Below are 21,310 nucleotides of genomic sequence, written 5' to 3'. Positions count from 1 at the left end.
AGGACAAAGAGCAGCAGGGTGAGGAATAATACTCATGCTACCATTCTACTTACAGAGAGCTCACAGGATCATTTTAAGAGAAATGGTGAAAAAGGAAGAACTAGTCTTTACCAAAGGGAATTCAATAAACAGTAACTTAGCAAATACTGGATACAAGTCACTATGTTAAAAGTTGGGATGAAAATAACAGCGCTCTAGATGGGCAGAATCCACCACAATCGGGAGAAGAAGAACTGAGTACCAGATAAAGAATGCCACAGCCCACGGGAAATGTCTACACAACAAAGTGCTTAGAGCCTTCAGGCAGACGAAACAATCCCAACCAGGAGAATGAATGATATAAAGAGCAGGAGGTAAATGAAGGAGAAAAGAATTGAATGTCTGGAACGTTTGGAACAGTTGGGGTTTTTTGGCCATAAAACTCCCCAGATTTCCCCAAATGTCCAAAAATTTGGACAAATGAAATTCAGTTGAATATGAAAATCTGGAGATCTAGAGAAACACTACCTTAAAAAATATTGGGGTAAGACATGGATAAGAGTCCCAGACTAGGTAAGCATGGATAGAGTCTGGGCCATCACATGAAATGGTCTCATTACTGAGATCACAGGTGTGCTGGAATATTGAAAAATATCCCCTCTAAAGTCTGACCAATACAAAATTTACAAAATCTCAGAATCCATGCTTTGTCTGTCTGTCTCTCCCCCTCCCTCCCTCCCCCCCTCTGTCTCTGTCTCTCCCCTTTCCTTCTCCCTCCTTCTCTTCCTCCCCCTTCTCTCTTTCCCTCTCTCTCTCTCTCTCTCCCTCTCTCTGTCTCTGTCTCTGTCTCTCCCCCTCTCCTTCTCCCTCCCTCTCTCCCTCCCCCTTCTCTCTCTCTCTCTCTCTCTCTCTCTCTCTCTCTCTCTCTCTCTCTCTCTTTCTCTCTCTCTCTCTCCCTTTCTCTGTCTCTGTCTCTCCCCCTCTCCTTCTCCCTTCCTCAATCCCTCTATCACTTTCTCCTCTAACCCCTTGCCCAGGATGAAGTAGGCTGGGTATGTTTCTTTCTCTCCTCCTGCCCCAGGAGCCAGATGCGAGGTGCAGCCGCTGGGTTGTGATTTCAGGACCGTAACAAAGTCATTGATCCAACACGGGGCCTCTCAGAATCGCAGGCTCATCGATTTAGAGCTAGAAGGGAGCTTTGAGTTCATCTAGTCCAACCCCCTGTGGGTTCAGTGACTTGCCCACAGTCTCATAGGTCATAGTAAGCAATCATGTCGGGATTTGAATCCTGGTCCTTCCTGGTGGGCAGCTGAATGTAGCCACAGAGGGGATGCCGCTGCCCCGCTCCTCATCCTTCTTAGCCTACTTCACACATATAAAAATTCCACAAGTTCTGCTTGTCCCAGGCAATGCAGATGTTCTAAAAATCAGCTGTGGTCCCTGGAACGCTTATGGTTTGTTGGTGTACAAGGACTTAGATACTACCACCCCAACACTTATGAAGCAGACTCCGCAAGGTGGATTTCTAGGGTGGGAGCTGGCTTCTCCTTTCTGTTCGGCCTCTTTCCCCAGCCACCCTGCCAAGGACAGCCCAGTCAGTGGAGAATCAGGCCTGGTTTACCTGTAAACAGTTCAGCCTGCAGAGGAAGTCTGTGATGTAGCTCCCCAGGGGTTTGAGGCTAGGGTAGGAGCGCTTGGCCCACGTTTCCGGCACCTTCCCCACCATCAGGCTGCCCGACAAAGCCTCGAGCTCAGAATCCATAACCACCAGTCCCTTGATGGCCTTCTCGAGGTTGCGCAGAGTGTTGCGGATCGTTCGGATCAAGCTGTAAGTTTAAAAGCCCAGTTACGGATACATGCCTAAGGAGTGGCGATGATGAGAACACGGCTTCCTAGCGCAGCCTTTCATCTCCAGCCACCACTCGTGGCTGTCTCTCAGTTACACAAAGACCCATTTGTCATTACTCTTTAAATAAATGATATTTCAGGGGCAGCTGGGTGGGACAGTAGATAGAGCACAGGCCCTGGAGTCAGGAGGGCCTGAATTCGAATCTCATCTCAGACACTTACTAGCTATGTGACCCTGGTCAAGTCACTTCACCCTGATTGCCTCTCAAATAAATAACCTCCTTTCTATGGGTGAGAAAACGGAGGCCCCAGAGGTTATGCACCCAAGGTCATGTAGATAACGAGCATTAAAGCAGGGATGAAAACCCTCATACTCTAAATGTCCATCATACAGATGGACATTTAGTCTGTCTGTCTGTCTGCCAACATCTCCATCCCCACTTCAGAACAGAGCTGCTCTCAAGCCTTCAACAATGGAAACAGCATGTCCCTAGTCCAGTTCCCCCAACTCTGAAGCCCCAGGAATCAACAACCAGGAGAATTTCAACTAGATGTTGTGTGTAAAGAGCATTGGGCAAGCTCTGAAGCATCATGGAGCTGGTGTTAGTGTTGGCATCATTAGTGCCATCTCATCCTCATTCTAGGGGTCCCGATAGAAATCATTCAAGGACAAATCGCTGTACGGCTATTGTCCTTTTATGTTCATTGTTGGTCCCAGTGCACACAGATGGATGAGCCAGCAACCTTGTTACCACTGAATGCATGTATCGGCGTGTAAGCTTATATCCCACAGACTCACCAAAGGCATCCTTGGTACACTTTCAAGAGGCCTAATGGATACCTCATCCTCTGACCACATCATGTGATTATATATATGTGTGCCTGTGTGTATGCATATGTATATACATATATGTGTGTATAGACATAATATGCATATATACACACATATGTGTACGTGTGTGTGCATGTATGTGTATATATACATTTCTCTCTTTTTTTGAGAGGAATTTAGGGTTAAGTGACTTTCCCAGGGTCACACAGCTAGTAAATGTCAAGTATCTGAGGCCACATTTGAACTCAGTTCCTCCTGATTCCTAGGCAGTGTTCTGCCCACTGTACCACCCAGCTGCCCCCTTCTATTATATTTGCAAAACTTTTTCTTTCATAGAGATGAGAACATGGATCAAAAATGTCTCTAATTTCTTGTGAATCAGTGTTATGGCTGGGAAGGTGTGGCAATAGTCCTGTGGTCATGATGCTCCAAGTCCAAGATAGATGATTGGTCGAAATCCCAAGGGTGTTGGGATGGGGTTTGGGGGCTCTTAGCGGGAGGGGCAGTGCAGGCATTTATCATGGTGGCTGATAAAGGAGAGTGAGCTCAATTTTTGCAATGAGGTGTCACCATCCCATCAATGCATCACACAATCAACATGGGTAAACCTCACCTCCTTAAAGATAATTATAGGGCAGCTAGGTGGCCCAGTGGATAGAGCACCGGCCCTGGAGTCAGGAGGACCTGAGTTCAAATCTGGCCTCAGACACTTAACACTTACTAGCTGTGTGACCTTGGGCAAGTCACTTAACCCCAATTGCCTCACTAAAAATTAATTAATTAATTATTTTTTATAAAGGATAATTATAAGATGCCAAACGATTGATTGCTCCCTGGTACAGAGTGTCTCTGCAGGGAGAGGAGCCCAACCCCAGTGAAGTAACAGCTCGATTCTTTTTAAGGCAAGTGTTTAAAAAGCTAGAATCAGTAAGATCACTGTTGCTTACTTGTTGAATCTCTCCATTTCCTGCACCAAGACGGTATTCATGCTTTCTTCATATCTTACAGGAAACTTCCATAAGGCTGATTCGATGTCGAAGTCTAAGGGGAGCTAGGACGATGAATTTTTAAATCAGAAGTTACTCCCTGAGCCACACCAAGGGGCTTCCTATGCAATTAATCACAGTCCTAGGATGAATGGGCGGATCGCTGGGTGGATCTCGTTCCCATTGACAACAAGCTGGCCTCTGGGAAGTCATCTTGCCCAACTTACTCATTTTAGAGAGGGGGAAACTGAGTCACAGGGCGCTAAAGGGACCAGCTCAAGATCACACTGGAAACAAAGGTCAGAGGCAGGCTTCAAACCTAAGTGCTCTAGAGGGCTCTAGAACCCAAGATCTGTCCATGGTATCCCACCACCTTCAAGTGGTAGATAAACATATCTTTTAGAAAAGGATTTCCATCCCTCAGTGAATTAAAAATTTATGAATCACAGAAAGGGAAAATAGGTGGCTAAGTGGATCTAATGTTGAACTTGGAGTCAGGAAGACCGGACAGCCCCAGACACCTACTGAGTGACCCTGGGCAAGTCATTTGACCCATCTGCCTCTGTTTCCTTGTGAGAATATTTGTAAAGTGCTTTGCATATATACCTGAAAGTGCTATATTAATGCTAGCTGTTATTATTGTTTATTAGAGTCTCAGACTCTAATAAATATTAGAGTCTCAGAGAGGGAAGGGACCTTCCCCAGAGATCATGTAGCCCAATCCCTTCCTTTGACAGGGGAGGAAACTGAGGCCCAAGGAGTGTTTTGGCCAGTGCCAAAGGAGGCCGTAGAATTTGAACCTAGAGCCTCTGACTCCTACAAGCATCACACACTTAAAAGGAACAGGAAGCTCCAGTTTAGAGGAATCCACAGTCAAGGAAAGAATCCTCCTGGGAGGAAGGTCCTGCTGTTATGCCCATTTCATAGGTGAGGAAACTGAGACAGACAGGGTCACGTGGATCTTTTTGTAAGCTATTTGATATTGAAAACTCTGCTTGCTTGGGGCAGCTAGGTGGTGCAGTGGATAAAGCACTGGCCCTGGATTCAGGAGAACCTGAGTTCAAATACGGCCTCAGACACTTGACACTTACTAGCTGTGTGACCCTGGGCAAGTCACTTAACCCTTATTACCCTGAAAAAAAAAACACAAAAAACCCTCTGCTTGCTAAGCATTTCTTAAACTTGAACACTATGTGAGAGGCCCTGGAGCTACAAGGACAAAAAGGAGAAAGAAAAGAGACACTCTTCAAGATACTTAGGTGCTACTACAGGAGCAGTACAAACATAAATAAATACAACATCCAGATACAAAATAATACAAGTTTAACAACCGGGACGTCAAGAAAGGTCTTTCACTGGGTTGTTACGAAGACAATGCCGGTGAGAGATCATCTGTGTTGGCTCCCTTCAAGGGATCTTTTCCAACTGTGAAACAAACTGAAACAAACCACTGACATTCACTGGGTCCTCGGCAATCCATCCAACCATGATAATGAAAATAATAGTAACACCTGGAAACTATGGAGTGCCCTACAAACAGTGTCTTGTTCGAGTCCCCTGTCAACCTTATTAGGATGAGACTGTAGTGTTATTATTCCCATTTCAGAGATTAGGAAACTGAGGCTCAGAAAGACCAAGTGGGAGGCTGCAGAGTCAGAGGGTCTGGATTCCAATCTAAACCTGGGCCTCAGGCTCCTTATCCATCGAATGAGGCGGCTGGACTGGATGACCTCTGAGTTTCCTTCCAGCTCTCCATCGGGAATCTTATTTCTTGCCCACCATGACAGGGCTGGTCATCATTAGAGATGCAGTAGGTCCCCTCACCTGGTACTGTCTTGTTCTGCCTCTTACAGCTTTGTGATTTCCCGGGGGGCAGGGGCAGAAATCCAGGTCTATTCTGCTCCATAAATGGGCACAAGATAGACCAAGTAAGCACAAAATCAGACGCTCCAAAGAAGGCACGGGGCTTCTCTCTTACGTACCTTTCCAAGAATGTCGTGGGTGATTTCGAGCAGAGTACTGTCGGCACTTCCTGAGGACCCAGACTGGGTGGTGCCCCCTTGGGTTAACAGCAAAGACTCAAAAAGGGTTTTGGTTTGGTGGAGATCTTTGGAAATATCAACATTTTCGTGCAGCCCGAAGATCTCAGGTTGTTGGGTGAATGGAAGTTTCTGCAGGAAAACGTGTGGGAAAACAGGTCGGGACACAAGAGCACTCACAAGATACGGGTATATACACCAACAAAGGGCCTAAAGAGCAGAGGAGTCTCCAACATCACTTGAAGAGACTTCTCTGATTATCCCTGATTGGAACAAAAGGAAGGAATAATCCGAGCATTCATACAGAGCTTCACAACCACCCTGGAGGGTGGGCACTATGACTGCCCCCCTCTTACAGATAAGGAAACTGAGGCAAACGGAGGTTAAGGGACTTGCCCAAAGTCACACATCCAATAACTGTCTGAGACTGGACTTGAACTCAAGACTTCCCGTATCAAGACACAGTCCTCTGTTCCATGTGCCAGGTACTGTGCCAAGTGTTTGGGACACACAGGCTTATGCCTGGCATCCAAACCCCACCATCAGCCAGATGAGTTACCTTAATAAATTCAATGTAATCATCATAGGTACCCCGAGGAGGGGCGTAGTAGTTTCCACTGGGAGAAAACATATAATGCGGGTTCTCGATGATTTCTGGGTTGTAGAAATCGGCCAGTATGGTCAGCAAGAGGCGCCTGTCCCAATCGTCGGTCACTCGTCCTCCGTAATTACACTCACCGGTGAGGTAGGAGATGGCTTCAAACGGAACAGTCTCATACTCGTTTATAAATAACTGAAATCAAGAAAGAGGGATGAAATCCTCAAGCGTCTCTACCCCATCTGAACTTGAACGTGACTTGGGCTGAAGCTTTCACGTGTGCTGCCTCCCCCACCCGAAGGTGAGCTCCCAGAGAGCCGAGCCCAGCCCTGCTCTGGTCTCATGGCATTCTCAGCGCTGAGCTCGGAGGGGAAGCTTCTTTCTGTCATTGATCCTGTTCTGTAGGGTCAGGTGACTGCCCCGAGCCCCTCCTCCTTCCTCTGACCCTCACTGAATGACCTCTGGCCAACACAGCTCATTCACTCCCCTCGGGTCAAGGCAACCTTCTCCATGCTCAGGTAACAGAGACACAAACCAAGTGTTAGGAGACTTCCTGGGGCCAGGGACCACCTGGCCCAACCCTCTCATTTTACAGAAGAGGAAATGGAGGCACCAAGTGCCCAACAGAAGAAGCAGCTATGCCAGGACTTGAACTCAGATCCTCAGGAACCAAGGCCTGCTGTGCCTCTGCACCACTGGAGGGGCACCCACATTGCTAATTATTAATTATTAATGCTGTAAGTCTAATGACTAGAGACGTCTCAGGAAGAAAGGTCCTAAAAGACTCTCAGGATTTGGTGCGTGTTTCCATCACTGCACCTAACCCAGCTCCTCCAGCTCAGGGGCCTCCCCTCTTCCCGCCTGACCCCACAGGTGATTCCATGGGCTAGTCAGCTCCAGCTCCCCACGGGGGGAACAAGCAAGCCCGGGCTCTGCTCAGGCCGTGTCGCATTTTTGCCTGAATATGGCCACCAAAATGTACCAGAAATCACAGGAACCATCTTACCTGCAGCTGCCGGATACTGATGCGCAAATCAGACTCATTAAACCCATACGGGATGTTCCACCCGAGAGGGCCAAATTTCTTCCTCTCCTGGACAAGGGCATGAAAAAAGCAAACTCCAAAAAGCAGCTTCTCCCACACCTGCAGGGGCAAGACAAGGCAGACCCCAGTCCTGAGCTGCTGCCGGTCATCCGGGTCCCTCCCAGCACCCCTGGGCTGTAATTCTGTGCCTGTTCTGCCCTGAAGGGTCCTCTCCACCTGGGAACGAGGCCTCGGGGTTCATCTTTTCAGAATGTAGGGCTAGGCACTTTATGAGCCACATTGAGGTGATGAAAGCAAATGGAGAGGAAGGTGATATGGGGTCAGGAAGACTCAGGGTCTGGGCTCCATGACCCTGGGCAAGTCACTAAGTCACGTCACATTTCTAAGACTGTAGGTGGCCACACAGGTACACACACCTGCATTAGGAAAGGGACCTTCCCCCTCCTCCTCATCTTCTCTCGCCCTTACTTACCTTGAACTTATTTTGTGTTTGTTCTGTCTAGGCCTATTATTGGAGAGGTCAACACCATCTCCCTAGCTCCCGGGGCTCACAACCTAGAAGCCATTCTGGACTCCTCACTCTCTCTCCCCCCACTCCTGCACACATTCAAGCGTTAGGGTATCTCTCGAATACTCCTCCTTCTCTCCTCTGACACTCCCCCCACCCCATGGCAGGCCCTCATCACCTCGCCCAGGACTCCTACCCTAGCTGTTGGTGAGGCTGCGTGCCTCCAATCCATCCCCATTAAATCACTAGAGTGATTCTCCTAAAGCCCGGGTCTCATTGTGTCACTCCCCTCCTCAATAAACTCCAGTGGCTCCCTACTGCATCAGATACAAAGTGCCCCCCCCCGCCCCCGCCCCACTGTCTGTCCCCATGCCCCGGAGGTCCTCGCTCCTCATCTCTGCCTCCTGGTTTCCCTGGCTTTCTTTAAGTGCCAACTAAAGCCCCACTCCCTACAGAAAGCCTTCCCCAGCCTCTCCTCATTCCAGTGCTTTCACCTCCTAATTATTTCCTCCTTATCCCGCATCTAGCCTGCTTTGTACATACTATGAGAAGCTCCTCGAGGGCAGGGACTGTCTGTTGCCTTTTTTTGTATCCCCACTGATTAGCACAGTGCTTGGCACATAGAAGGCACTTCATGTTAATGCATTGATTAGATGATTAATAGTAGTAATAATAACTACACAATTGTCCCCAGGGCTTTATCTTTGCCTGAAAGGATGACAGCAAGGCCCATTTCCATCTGAGCTCCACTGAAAACAGGAAAATCAGGTAACAAAACCACCACCCAGACTAACCATAACTGACATTGTCGTGGTAATGATGATAAATAAATAATCACAAATACTTATATAGCACTCCAAAGTTTTAAAAGTGGTTTGTATGCATTAGCTCGTTTGCTCTTTACAAGTAACCTTTGCAATGGGGGTAGGTATTATTATATCTGTTTTACAAAGAAGGAAACTGAGTCTCTGAGAGGTCATCTGACTTGCCCACACAGTCACAGAGGTAGTAAATGTCAGAAGTGGGCTGGGTGGGATGCTTCATAGCCACATTCGTGGATGACACAAGGCTAGGGGCAATCTCTCATCTATTGGGGGACAAAAGTTATCTCAACAGACTGGGACAGAGATCTGGTGCTACTTAGACAAAACTCTATAGTGATAAATAAAACGTCCTGAACTTGAGTTCAAAAAGTTAGTCATAGATTTATAGGTGGTGACATAACATCAGGTCACACAAACAAGCGAGTCCGTTTTTTCCTGCCTGGTCAGAACACACTGGGGATGCTGCGGCCAGCTGCAGCTGCCACATTGTTTGAGGAACACTGCGCAGTCTGGAGAGAGCGTGCTTCCAGTCATCGAAGGTCTTTGTGCAGAGTCTGTGTGGCCACTCCACCCACTGGGTATGTTGTTATGGCGATTCTTTTCAGGAATGGATTGTATGAGGAGGCTACCAAAGCCTCCATCAACTCTGAAATTCTGGGAGTCTATAAAATGGTACGAGGATCTCACTAGGCATACGTGTACCCAGACAAGGAAGGGGCTAGTCATACAGCAAAAATGAAGTCCACATACTAGGCTAATGTACGCAAAATGTTAAAAGACGCAAAGGGCAGACTCCAACATGTTAGGTCGCTCCAATATGGAGATTTTATGATAATACATGATCCGGAACTGCACAGAATAAGGAGTCACGATCCATACCAACGGAGGGAATGTCCCTCTTCCCTGCCCAACACATGTTCTAGATCGGTGAAGTCAAACTCAGATAGAAATGGGGGCTACATAAGAATCCCTGCGGTGGTATACTGACTTGGAAAACCACATATTCATGTCATCTGTTTTCTGTTTTGTTTCTATTTATTTTGTTCAATATCTTCCATTTACATTTTAATCTGGTCAGAGCTTTGGGAGTTTTAAGGGACATGGGTCTGACACCTCTGCTCTGGAGCACACACTTAATTACTACTAGTGAAGTTTGAGAGTTAGTGAAAAACCACTTGGATCTGTAGCAGTCAGATTATGAGACTGATTTAATTAGCTTTGATATGGCAGAAAACAGCGAGTTATTCTATGTTCTAGAGGATGGAAGTGACATGAATACATGAGGATCATACGGAGGTGAGTTTGGCCAAACAGAGTCCAAATCCCAGAGCCAGAAAGACTCAAGAGGTGGCAGGTTCCCCCTTCTTAGAGATCTTCAGGACTTCGTGGCTGCGTTATAAAGGGGATTCCTATCCTGGAAGGGCTGGACCCGGAGGTCCCCGCGCAACTCAACTTCTGTGAGTCTGGAAAATCTGGCTCATGGACTAGCCATGATTCAAACAGAATTGAAAAGAATATGGACTCCACTGACAAGGGGGAAGTCAGGAGGATGAACTGATTGGAGGCATGAGGAAGACAACGTATACAGAGGTTTCGGCTACAAAGGTGGAAAGGTGAAGTGAGACCACAGGGATCAGCCCCGAGGACCCGAGAGCTAAAGCCAGAAAGAGCCTTCCCAGTGAGAGAAGGAAGAGAAAGACAGACAGAAAAGTAATGCCTGAGCCTTGGAGAGCCTAGAGTCAACATGGCAGAGAGGGAAGAGTCCTCCTCAACGGAAACAGAAAAGTCAGAAAAAGAGGAGGAGGAACACGGCACCTTGGTGAGTGTTCAGATTCTCTCTCTCTCTCTCTCTCTCTCTCTCTCTCTCCAACACACACACACACACACACACACATGCACACACGCATACACACAAACATACTCACACACACTATATAGATGTGTCACATTTTGAAACAGCACCTTGTGGTAAAAAAAAATGCCTTCAAGGACACAAGATTTGCTACTTTGTCCACTTTACATTTGGCAGTGCCTTAAGCAAATTTTGTGCCTTCAAGTGAGAAAGTGCTTAGAACTCAAAATATGTTTTCAGCAAAAATAAAAAGCTTGACTCAGTAAAATGTCACTCTGCATGGGATGGTCCTGGCAGCCTTCAGTCCAGTCCAGCAGATGGGGGAAGGGGGAACTCTACTTCCATTACCCAGACTTTTAAAGGTCATAGCAAAGAATGAACTAAAAAAAGCAAAAATGTGAACATTTCACCCAAGAAATAAATATTCACCTGTTCCTTCCCAGGACATCCTTTGAAAAACTGGAGATCAGAAATAGGATCTGTGAGGTACGACTGAAGGAGATTCAGCCGGAGACCTGTGGGGGGCTCGTTTGTCATTTTAACGCCATTCTGCAGAATTGTTACTGGAAACTAAAGGAAAAGAAATGGAGAATAATAGAAAATCAGCCACTTCAAAGTCCTATAAACATGTACACCCATCACTAGAATATAGGAAACATATGATGAGAGCAGACCCTAAACACTAAGATCAGCTTAATCACGGCAAGCCCACTTTAGATGCATGTCGGTCCGACATGGGTGTACCTTCTCCGATGGATAGCTCGTAAGCCAGAGCCGGAAGGCCGGCTGGCAGGTCTCGATGCTGAACTCTTCACATATTTTCTCTAGCATCGGCATCCACGACACAGCGAGATGGCAGTTCTGTAAGCACACCCACGTGCCTTCCTCCATGCTTCCTCGGATCATTTTCGCTGCGATGGGCCCTTGTCCCTGCCCGAGGGAGATGGCTTGAAACTTATTTGCAGACATATTTTTATCATTTGCAAATTTCAGAAGGCCTGAGAGGAGCACAGAAAAAGTACCTCGTTTATTATAAAATGCTTTTTAAAAAACAATTAGAAAAAAACCAATTAGATACACCTGGTTTGAAGCCCATCTGTGACTCTCATTACCTATAAGTTATAAGCAGCTGGATCTACCAGGGGAAAGAAGTCCCACGGGGTGCTTCATGTACTGGCATATTCTAAAGTTTATAAAATTACTAAAAATGCCAAATCCAAATTACCTGAGGTCTGGATGCTGGAACATTCAAAACCATAACCACCACTTTCCATAAATACCCAAATGACTGAATAAAGTCCCGTAATAATTACTAGGATTTTATTTAGTAGTCTTTTCTTGTATTGAAGGCAGGACTTGAACCCGCCTCTGCTAATCTCCAAGGTCACTTCTCTATCCACCAGGCCATGCTGCTTCTTTGTACAGAACTTTATTTTTTTAAGTAATAAACATTTTTATTTATAGTTTTGAGTTCCAACTTTTATTCTTCCTTCCCCTCCCTGAGGCAATCAATCAACAAGCATTTATTAGTATATGTGGGCTAAGTGCTAGTGATCCAAAGACAAGCGTTAGATAATGCCGGTTCTGAAAGAGCTTACATTCTTTTTTATGTTTGGTTTGTTTTTTGGTTTTGTGGGGCAATGAGTGTTAGGTGACTTGCCCAGGGTCACACAGCTAGTAAGTATCAAGTGTCTGAGGCCGGATTTGAATTCAGGTCCTCCTGAATCCAGGGCCGGTGCTTTATCCACTGTGCCACCTAGCTGCCCCCAAGAGCTTACATTCTGATGGGGTAGACAACATATACACATATCTGTGAGTTCATTCAGAATATATGTGTATATGTATATAAAATATGTGTGTATGCAATATGAACACAAAATAGTTTGGGAAGGAATTGCCTTGCATGCAGAATAACCACTAAGTCTGGCTGGTCACTTCCACAGAGTTACATGGCTTCATTTGGTCTTCTCAAAAACCTTGTGAGTTCCATACTGGAGGTGTACTTATCTCTGTTTTACAGATGGGGAAACTGAGGCTCAGCAGGGAAGTGACCTGCTCATAGTCACATAGCCAATGAGTGTCAGAGGAAGAATCTAACCCAGGTTTTTCCTGACATCAAGTTCAGAGCTCTTTCTACATTTGTCACGTTGAAAGATAAGATCCGGTTAAAATTTAAAAACTGGGGCAGCTAAGTAGTGCAATGGATAGAGCACTGGCCCTGGATTCAGGAGGACCTGAGTTCAAATGCTAGCTGTGTGACCCTGGGCAAGTCACTTAACCCCAATTGCCTCCCCCAAAATAAATAAATAAATAAAATGTAAAAACTCCTTGAGGACAGGGACTATATTGCTTTTCCATGCATTTTCCTATCCATTCTTTCTACTAAGTCCCATTCCCACCCAGATTCACCAAAGGCAGCTGTCCCATTTTTAAGCTTCTTAAGACTCCCACCCTCTGTGCACTTACTGGCCATGGGGTCTGCTCCTGGGGAGAGCACAAAGATGAGGGGGATGGTGCAATTGGAGTCCAAATAACTTTTTGCCAAATCAAAGGGCGGAGGCTCAACAAACTTCTTTCCCAGTTTATCAGTCACGTAATTGGTTATAGCTGGGCTGATCTGTTTAAAAGAGAAAAGGAAAAGTTATGGGTTAAGCGGGTTTTGACTTTGCACAGGCTCTTGTATAGCTCTGAACAAAGTGCCAGGTACAAGTTTAATGTAGAGCAAAGAATGCGGGCTCATCAAGAGAGATATAAAAGGGGAGGAGTGAAGCCACCCACGGGAAAGGTGAATGGCCTACCCAGGTGAAAAGACAGGCACTTGAAGGTAAAGGTGAAGGGCCTCACGTGGAAAATCAACATATCCCAGCCTAGAAAGGAGGGAAGCCTGAAAACTTTCATCTTATGAAGAAGAGCGGGAGTGGGAGTCCTGTCCCTGAGCCCCTCATCTACATAAGGTTTCCAAAGGAGTACACTGGTGATCCCTCTGAGACAACATGGAATGGCTTAACTAAAGAAGGGACTTTTGAGTGAGGGAGAATCAAATGTATCTAAAGGAGAAGCAAACATTTTCTCAACTCCTGTCTGGAGCTGAGGAAGAGAAGACTCTTCCTTCATTGCCATAGCTGGAAATAAACAATAATGGTAACTACTAATGGACTGACTTACTGACTTCAGATAAAGAGGATACCCAGCCCAGCCCCAGCCCAGCCGAGGTGGGAAAAACACCTACAAAAGCCCCATCGAAGACCTGTGGATTTGGTTGTGAGAATCCTGAAAGGAGAAAGGGCCTCTACTAACACCTGCATTTCCAGAGTCCCGGCATGCCTAGGCTGTGTTACATGTGCTCCCTCACTGCTACTATACCCACTCTTCTCCTCTTCTGGACCCTGGCCAAGTTTGTGGCAGCCTGTACCTCTCATGGTTGGGGAAACGCAATATAACCACTCTTCTTGATAGGCCGTTTGAGCAATTGTCTTTGTTTAAAAAGTAATTTAGTAAGTTTAAAAAGTAATTTAGCCTAATGGCTGATTAAGGGGAAGCACACCGGTGGGGGCGTACTACAACAGCCTTCTAGGGACCCAAACAGCTCAGTGAGTAACCCCCAAGGGAATGTTCCATCGGCAACAACAAAAGTTGATTGAATGGCTACTCCCCGTAAAACACCAAGGATACAACCAAAGCCCATGCCCTAAATGTCAGGATAGTGAGGAGAAGGGCAGCTGACATTTGAGGCCTCCCAGGGTCTTTCCTGCCTTGTTTCACACACTCTACCCTCCTACACTACTTGCTAATCTATTGACTCAGCTCAGCATCCTCTCTCTCCTGACTTAGAGCATTCATCCTAGTCTCACTGTCAAGAATGCACTCACTTCTCTTCTAAGACACTCCAAATCCTTATGCTATTCTTACTGTAATTCATACATGACACCCCTCTCCTGTTGCCATACCTTTGCACTGGCTGGACCCTCGTCTTCACCTCTGTCTCCTCAAATCCCTGGTTTCCCTTAAGACTCAGCTCAACCACCCGCTTCCGCATGAAGCTGTTCCTGGAGCACCACTGCCCTGTCCAGACACAGACACAGAGCTACACACACACACACACACCCACCTACACCTGATAAGGCCTACCCCTCTAAAATGTACCTATTGGGGCAGCTAGGTGGCACAGTGGGTAGAGCACCAGCCCTGGAGTCAGGAGTACCTGAGTTCAAATCCAGCCTCAGACACTTAACACTTACTAGCTGTGTGACCCTGGCCAAGTCACTTAACCCCAATTGCCTCACTAAAAAAAAAAAAATGTACCTATTTCATATAATTTGCATATAAACTTGTATCTGTTGTCTCCTCTGATAGACTATAAGCCCTTTGAGGGCAGGGACTATTTTACTTCATCTTTGTATCCTCAGAAGCCAGGACTTGACCCATAGATGGTACTTAGTAAATGTTTATTGGTTTATTGATCTTTCTCAAGGATCAGGTCAATCACCACCTCTGCCGAGGAACCTTCCATGATTGTCCCATTTGTCAATGCCTTCTCCTTCCTCCAATGGCCAGTGCTTACTTGTATATGTTCCGTCCTCCCCCAGCAGAGAGGGTTGGTGAGGTGGTCTAGGAGATCAAGCACCGGCCTGAGAGTGCAGAAGATCTGGGCTCGATCCTGCCTCTGACACTTTCTAGCTGTGTGGCCAAGGGCTAGTCAATGGACTCTCTCCTTGTGTCTAATCACTGGGCCACAGGACGCTAGTGAGAAAAGTGGACCCTTTCTAAAGAGGAGTCATTATTGTGCTTTCTCGGTATTGTTAGAGGCACACAAGCAGATGGATGTGCCACCAGGACAGCTGACGGATGTCCCTCCTGCCATTCTCCCTATGATCCAACCCAAGGAACTTTGGGCTCAGGACAAGGCTAGGTCAGAGGCGACCCTTAAGAGTCAATTGAAGGAGTGAGTGGAGTTGGCTTTGTCGAACACCTCGGATATTCCAAAGGGGATCTCTTGGAAAGGGCTTTGCAAATCTTACAGACCTGAAGGGATAGGAAATGAGGCATCATTTCTGAGCAGTGATAGTAATAAGAGTTAACATGTTTATAGGACTTTAAGGCTTGCAAAGCACTTTACAAATATTATCTCATTTGATCCTCACAACCATTCTGGGGGTCGGTGCTATCACTATCCCTACTTTACAGATGAGGAAAGTGAGGCAGACAGTTAAGTGACTTGCCCAGGATCAACTCGCTAAAAAAGGCCGGAGGCCAGGTCTGAACACAGGTCTTCCTGACTCCAAGTCCAGCATTCTTTTCACTAAACCATCGAGAGGCCTCGAGTCAGTGACTCGATGAAAGAGGTGATCTCTTTTTGAAAGCCTAGAAAGAATCCAGCCACAGAAAGAGATTCCTTCATTCAACAAATATGTATTAACCCTACCACGTGCTTGGTCCTGTGCTAGTTGCTAGAGGAGATTCTGAGCTTTGATCAGAGCCCAGTCCCAGCACCCACGGAGAATTATTGTCTGGCAGGGGCATAAGGCAGAGACAGAGCATTATAAAATAAAGTATAAAGCCAGTTGAGAGTTTTAAAATAAGGTTATAGATGAGGACCATAGAGATGACCTGAACCACCTCTCCTATGGAGCTGAGGAAGGCCTGCAGACAGTTTTGATGACACTGAAATACCTCTAACCGGGCTTACTTCTTCTTTGTTAAATTTTATTTCTCCATCCTGCGGCCAGCAGGCTTGCCAAGAGGGTAGCTGGTACAAGCCTGCCAACCTATTTCAATGGGGAGATTTCATGGTGGGGAAGGAAGCTGAGCTCTCCAAAAAGTGGTCCCTCTCCTAGTTAATCCCAGAACTTCGTAACAATCAAGTGAGGGCGGCACACTAAGGAAGAAGGAACTATTGGACCAGGAAACAAACACAGTCTCTGCTACCTTATCGGGCCTTAAGCAGCGAAGCAAAATTATCTTTTGCAGCTCGTTCAGACTGGTCTCAAATGGTTTGGGGAAAGGAGCCATATACGGTTCTTTACTGTCATAGATTTCACGCCAGTCTCGAATATTGTTCTGAATATGTTCCCTGAAAGAAAAACATTTTCATAACTATTATTTTCTTTTTATTGGAAAAAAACCTGAATGCAATAAAACAAACATTGATGAAACACCTACTGTGTGTACAGCACATGTTGAGTGCTAGGCATGCAAAGACAAAAATAGAACGATTCCTGCCTTCAGGGAGCTTATACTCTACTCAATAAAAGTGAAGCAAGATTTTGTTTTGAATACAGGCTCCCATAGGATTATTCTCAATTAGTCATTAATGACTAGCTTCATTTATCCAATTACTTGGCCCTCTGCTCCATGATATCTCAGAAGTTCAGTTACCTGAGGCCTTTGAAGGCTGGGAATTCACTCGCCCGGCACAGTTCTTCCCAACTTTTTTCTTGTAACCAAGAAGGATCCGGGTTTTTCTCAGGGCTCTTGAGGCCAATTCCACCCGTCAAAAGAAACATGAACTCTGAATATTCAATCTCTTTCTTGGCTCTGTATTTCAAAAGCAAACACCAATAGAGGAAGATGTGGGGAAAGCACTGAAAACAACATACAGGTATTCTAACTAGCGGGGTCAGTAAAGTAAACAATGAAGAGGAGGCCACACCACAGGCTTCCTGAGGGAGAAAATGCAGAATGCTTTAATGAAGAAGTTCTCAGGTGGGTTTTTTGGGTCGTTTGTTTTTTTTTAGTGAGGCAATTGGGGCTATGTGACTTGCCTAGGGTCACACAGCTAGTAAGTGTTAAGTGTCTGAGGCCGGATTTGAACTCAGGTCCTCCTGACTCCAGGGCCGGTGCTCTAGCCACTGCGCCATCTAGCCGCCCCAAGTCCTCAGTTTTTGATTCTAATTTTCCTGTTTTGGTCTTGCTGATTAAGCTAAGGTGGGAGATGGGGGCTTAGGGGGAGGGAGGAATGCCACTTACAAGAGCAAATTGGCACACAGTAAAAAGGAGAAGAGAAGCTTGTCCTTTTCAAACAGAGAGCGACACACGTTGCAATATAAGTTGTACGTGAAATGGTCGTTTAAGTAACGGAGGCGCTTTTCCAAAATCTTGGATCGGTTACTGAAAGGATGAAAGGAGAGCAAAACAAGAAAAAAACTAGGTTAAAAACTTTAATAATTGAATTTTCAGTGTTACAAACACACAATCTGATCATTCCATTGAAAAGTATAATATGATTTCCATTATCTCAATCACTTTGCAAATGCCTGGTTTAATTTTTCTACCCAATTACAAGATTAAAATCAATTAACAAATATTTGTTGGATGGAAGCCACCATGAGAAAATGAAAAGAACAAAGAGACAACCTGGATGGGGAGATGAAACATGTATGTGTGAGATGATAACGCACAACAAGGAAATCTAAACACCAATGGAAGATAGGAAAGAAAGAAGGAGGAAGAGGAGAGAAAGAAGGCAAAGCAAGAAAGAGATGGAGATAGAGACAGAAACAAAGACAGATCCCATTCTCAACTGGAGTAAAACCTAGGGAAACCACCTAAGAATTGGTGAAATATTAATTGTATCTCAAAGGATGGGAGGATTTGGATCCATGGAGAGAAAGGGAAAGACATTGAGGGACGAGGACAAGGTGTGAGCAAAGTGATAGAGGTGGGAAAATAAGAGGAAAGATTCTGGGAACATTTTGAAGAAAAAAGACAAACAAGGCTTGGTGACTGACCCCAAGGACAATACCCTCCCTCCCTCTTCCCTCCTTGTCCAAATGCTCAGTCCTCAATGCCCCGCTCACATGCCACTTCCATTATAAAGCCTTCCCTGGATGGTTCAACAAGTTAACTATTTCTCTTCTTTTTTTTTTAACCATCTCTCTTCTGGACTTCTCTAGCAAAAGTCATTTGTATAATTCTGTGAACAATCCTACACATCCTTGTGACTGTGAGGGCAAGAGTTGGTGATAAAATTCCAAAGTTAAGTAGTGGGATGGAAACTGAAACAGGCAAGTGGATTTGGGGAAGGCCAGATGCTCCAAGTGCTTTTAGCAAAGCCCCTCTATCTCTGCCCACAGTGGCCTTACTTTGTTGGAGACAAGCTGGTCTAACCCTGAAGACCCCATTCTCTGTTCAAGAACAAGACATCTTTAGGACAGGTGGAAGCAATGTTTCTGAAGGCACTTTCTCTTTCGGGCAGGGTCAGGGGATGGATGGGGCCTTAAGAGATGAGGCTGAAGCCAAGAAGGATCTTCTCCATAACACGTGTGGTGGGTACCGGTGGCTCTCGTTCCTCCATGGGGTTAGGGTCTGAGGTCCTAGGCCCCAACAAGCTGCCAACTAGAAATGGAGGCTTGGGGCTCAGGAAATAGTTTCCAGCTCTTTGGCCAAATGTGGAAGGCGTTGGTATAAACCCTACTGTTGAAGACTTGGGTGGTAGCACCAGCAGAGCTGCTGGCCACGGTGCTGATATGACTCCTCCCCTCCCCCCACTTAGAAGGGTTTGGCACCATCTGGGACTGCTGCTGTGGGTTGCTCAGGACAGAGAAGCAGCTTTCAGGCGTTGTCCACAAGAACCAGCCGATGAGTTCTATGCCTTGATGGTCATTCTACAGCTTGTCACCTCTCCACTTCCCCCCATCACCCCTCCTGCTGAGTGTTCCTTCAGTATGTACACCTCTAAGAGAGCTCATGATTGCAGGGCCCAGCCTACTAAGGAATCCAGGCCTCTGGTGGGGCTGTCCTTTCTCAATGGAAGGTATCCTCTCCTGGCCAGGCAAAGTGGCCTCAGCTACAGGGCTTAAGGGAGTATATGCTGATCTGGAAAAGATCTGAAGGTCTGGGTGGACCGCAAGCTTGCTAAGAGTCAACAATATAACACAGGAGCCAAGAAAGTGAATGTGATCTCAATTTCATTAAGAGAGGTCAAGTCGGAGGCAGCTAGGTGGTACAGTGGATAAAGCACTGGCCCTGGATTCGGGAGGACCTGAGTTCAAATCTGGCCTCAGACACTTGACACTTACTAGCTGTGTGACCCTGGGCAAGTCACTTAACCCTCATTGCCCCACAAGAGAGAGAAAGAGGTGTGGGGGGGAGAGGTGCCAAGTCCTGTACTCTGCCCTAGTCAGGTCATGTGGCAGTATGATGTTCAATCCTGGGCGTCACATTTTAAGAAAGACAATAACAGCATGAAGGATGTTGAAAGGAGGATCACCCGGACATTTCAACATCAGAGAATCACATGAGCTGGAAGGAGACTCGGAGGCCATCGAACCCAAGCCCTCATCTTATACATGAGGAAGCAGAGGCAATCGGAGGTGCAGTGACTTGCCCAAGGTCACACAGCTACCGTGTGTCTGAGGCAGGATTGGAATTCAGGTCTTCCTGACTCCAGCTGCCTCTAGGGCCTGGAGTTCATGTCATATGAAAATCAGTTGCAAACACCAAGAGCATGTGACCTGGAAGAGGTGTCTTGCGGGGACGGGGCGTCCGTCTTCAGACATCTGAAAGGCCGTCCTTCGGAAAAGTGATGAGAATGGTTCTGCCCGGCCCCAAAGGCAGAACTAGAAGTGACGGGAGAAGGGGCCAAGAGTCAAGGTGAAGCACGATTGTCTCTAACAAGAGCTGTCCCCGGTGGAAAGGGAGCGAGCTCCCTCTCTCTGGAAGTCTACAAGCAAAGGTGGGACATGTCCTTGTTGGGCATGTTGTAAGGAGAATTCTCTCAGCTTAGAGGTCCCTGAACTCAGATGGGGAAAAATTACGTGTTTGTTTTCACAAACCTCTGACAGAAATTCAGCATTTCTTCCATTGTGAATGTAGGCAGGAGACGTTATTCTGAGAAGGGGCCCATGGGCTTCACCAGACAACCCAAGGGGTCCAGGACAAGGCTAAGAACTCCTGCACAGTGAAGTGCAATGATTCTATGGGCCTGCCAGAGAAGGTTTATGTTGGGGCCCACAGGTCTGCATGGATCATGCATGTGTAGAGGAGCTAGATGGAAGAAAGCCTCAGAGAGTCCTGGGTTAGCAGGGCCTCCAGAAGGATCAATGACCCGGCACAGAAGCTGGCTCCCAAGCCAATCTATCCTATTGAGATACGGCCCTCTAAGGCAGAGCCAACACCCCCTGCAGCAGAGAGCAAAACCAGCCACCATGATGGGGACAGATGAGACCTGCAAGGGACAGAGTAGGGAAAGAAATAATATCGGGAGGCCTTGGGAAATGGCCACCTTGGGGGATCAGAAGAGAGGCAGATGCCGGGAGAAGAGAGGGAGATGCCCGGAGAAGAGCAGCACCTCCCAACATAAAAGGTGGGAGAGTCTGCCTAGAAGCAGAAATGGAGGGGGAAATGAAGCTCACCTGTCATGAATCGAGTTGATGTAAAGGTTAACAAACCAGGTGAGTGAGTACTGGTACATGGGATCGATGTTAGCCAGGTCCGCAATGCTGAAGAATAACACCGAGGAATGCCTAGCGATGGGTCGATAGCCTTCTCTTGACTCGGCTATTTTAATTTCTGTTTTTTCTGCAATCTACAAGAGTGAGAGAAATCCAGGATGGAAGAGGTTTTATGTTCAGTTTCTATAACAAACTTTTCAGGTAATGGAATTTATTTTTAAAGGCATATCCCAGCATAATAGCAACAATACCAGAATCAGTACAAACAGAGATTATATATATATATATATATATATATATATATATATATATATATATATATATATATATATATATATATATATATATATATATACACACACACACACATACATATATACATACATACTATATCTATATATATATATA

The 21,310-nt window shown here is 46.2% G+C and overlaps 1 protein-coding gene across 1 annotated transcript in view; it reads right to left on the bottom strand.

Annotated features, from left to right (window-relative positions):
• The window catches only part of DNAH12 (dynein axonemal heavy chain 12), a 172,991-nt gene that overhangs the window by 8,312 nt on the left and 143,369 nt on the right, over positions 1-21,310 (bottom strand). The window contains exons 59-70 of the mRNA XM_043972200.1: positions 20,864-21,036; positions 17,478-17,618; positions 16,887-17,045; positions 16,437-16,581; positions 12,978-13,128; positions 11,256-11,509; positions 10,941-11,081; positions 7,289-7,426; positions 6,244-6,477; positions 5,628-5,816; positions 3,607-3,710; positions 1,601-1,805 (exon numbers count right to left, since the gene is read on the bottom strand). Of these exons, the coding sequence (XP_043828135.1) occupies positions 1,601-1,805; positions 3,607-3,710; positions 5,628-5,816; positions 6,244-6,477; positions 7,289-7,426; positions 10,941-11,081; positions 11,256-11,509; positions 12,978-13,128; positions 16,437-16,581; positions 16,887-17,045; positions 17,478-17,618; positions 20,864-21,036 (2,034 nt within the window). The remainder of the gene's footprint in view (positions 1-1,600; positions 1,806-3,606; positions 3,711-5,627; positions 5,817-6,243; positions 6,478-7,288; positions 7,427-10,940; positions 11,082-11,255; positions 11,510-12,977; positions 13,129-16,436; positions 16,582-16,886; positions 17,046-17,477; positions 17,619-20,863; positions 21,037-21,310) is intronic.

Source organism: Dromiciops gliroides, chromosome 1 (assembly GCF_019393635.1).
Source record: "Dromiciops gliroides isolate mDroGli1 chromosome 1, mDroGli1.pri, whole genome shotgun sequence".
NCBI lineage: Eukaryota > Metazoa > Chordata > Mammalia > Microbiotheria > Microbiotheriidae > Dromiciops > Dromiciops gliroides.
Note: the sequence above shows the minus strand (reverse complement) of the source record. Positions and strands in the feature narration are given on the sequence as shown.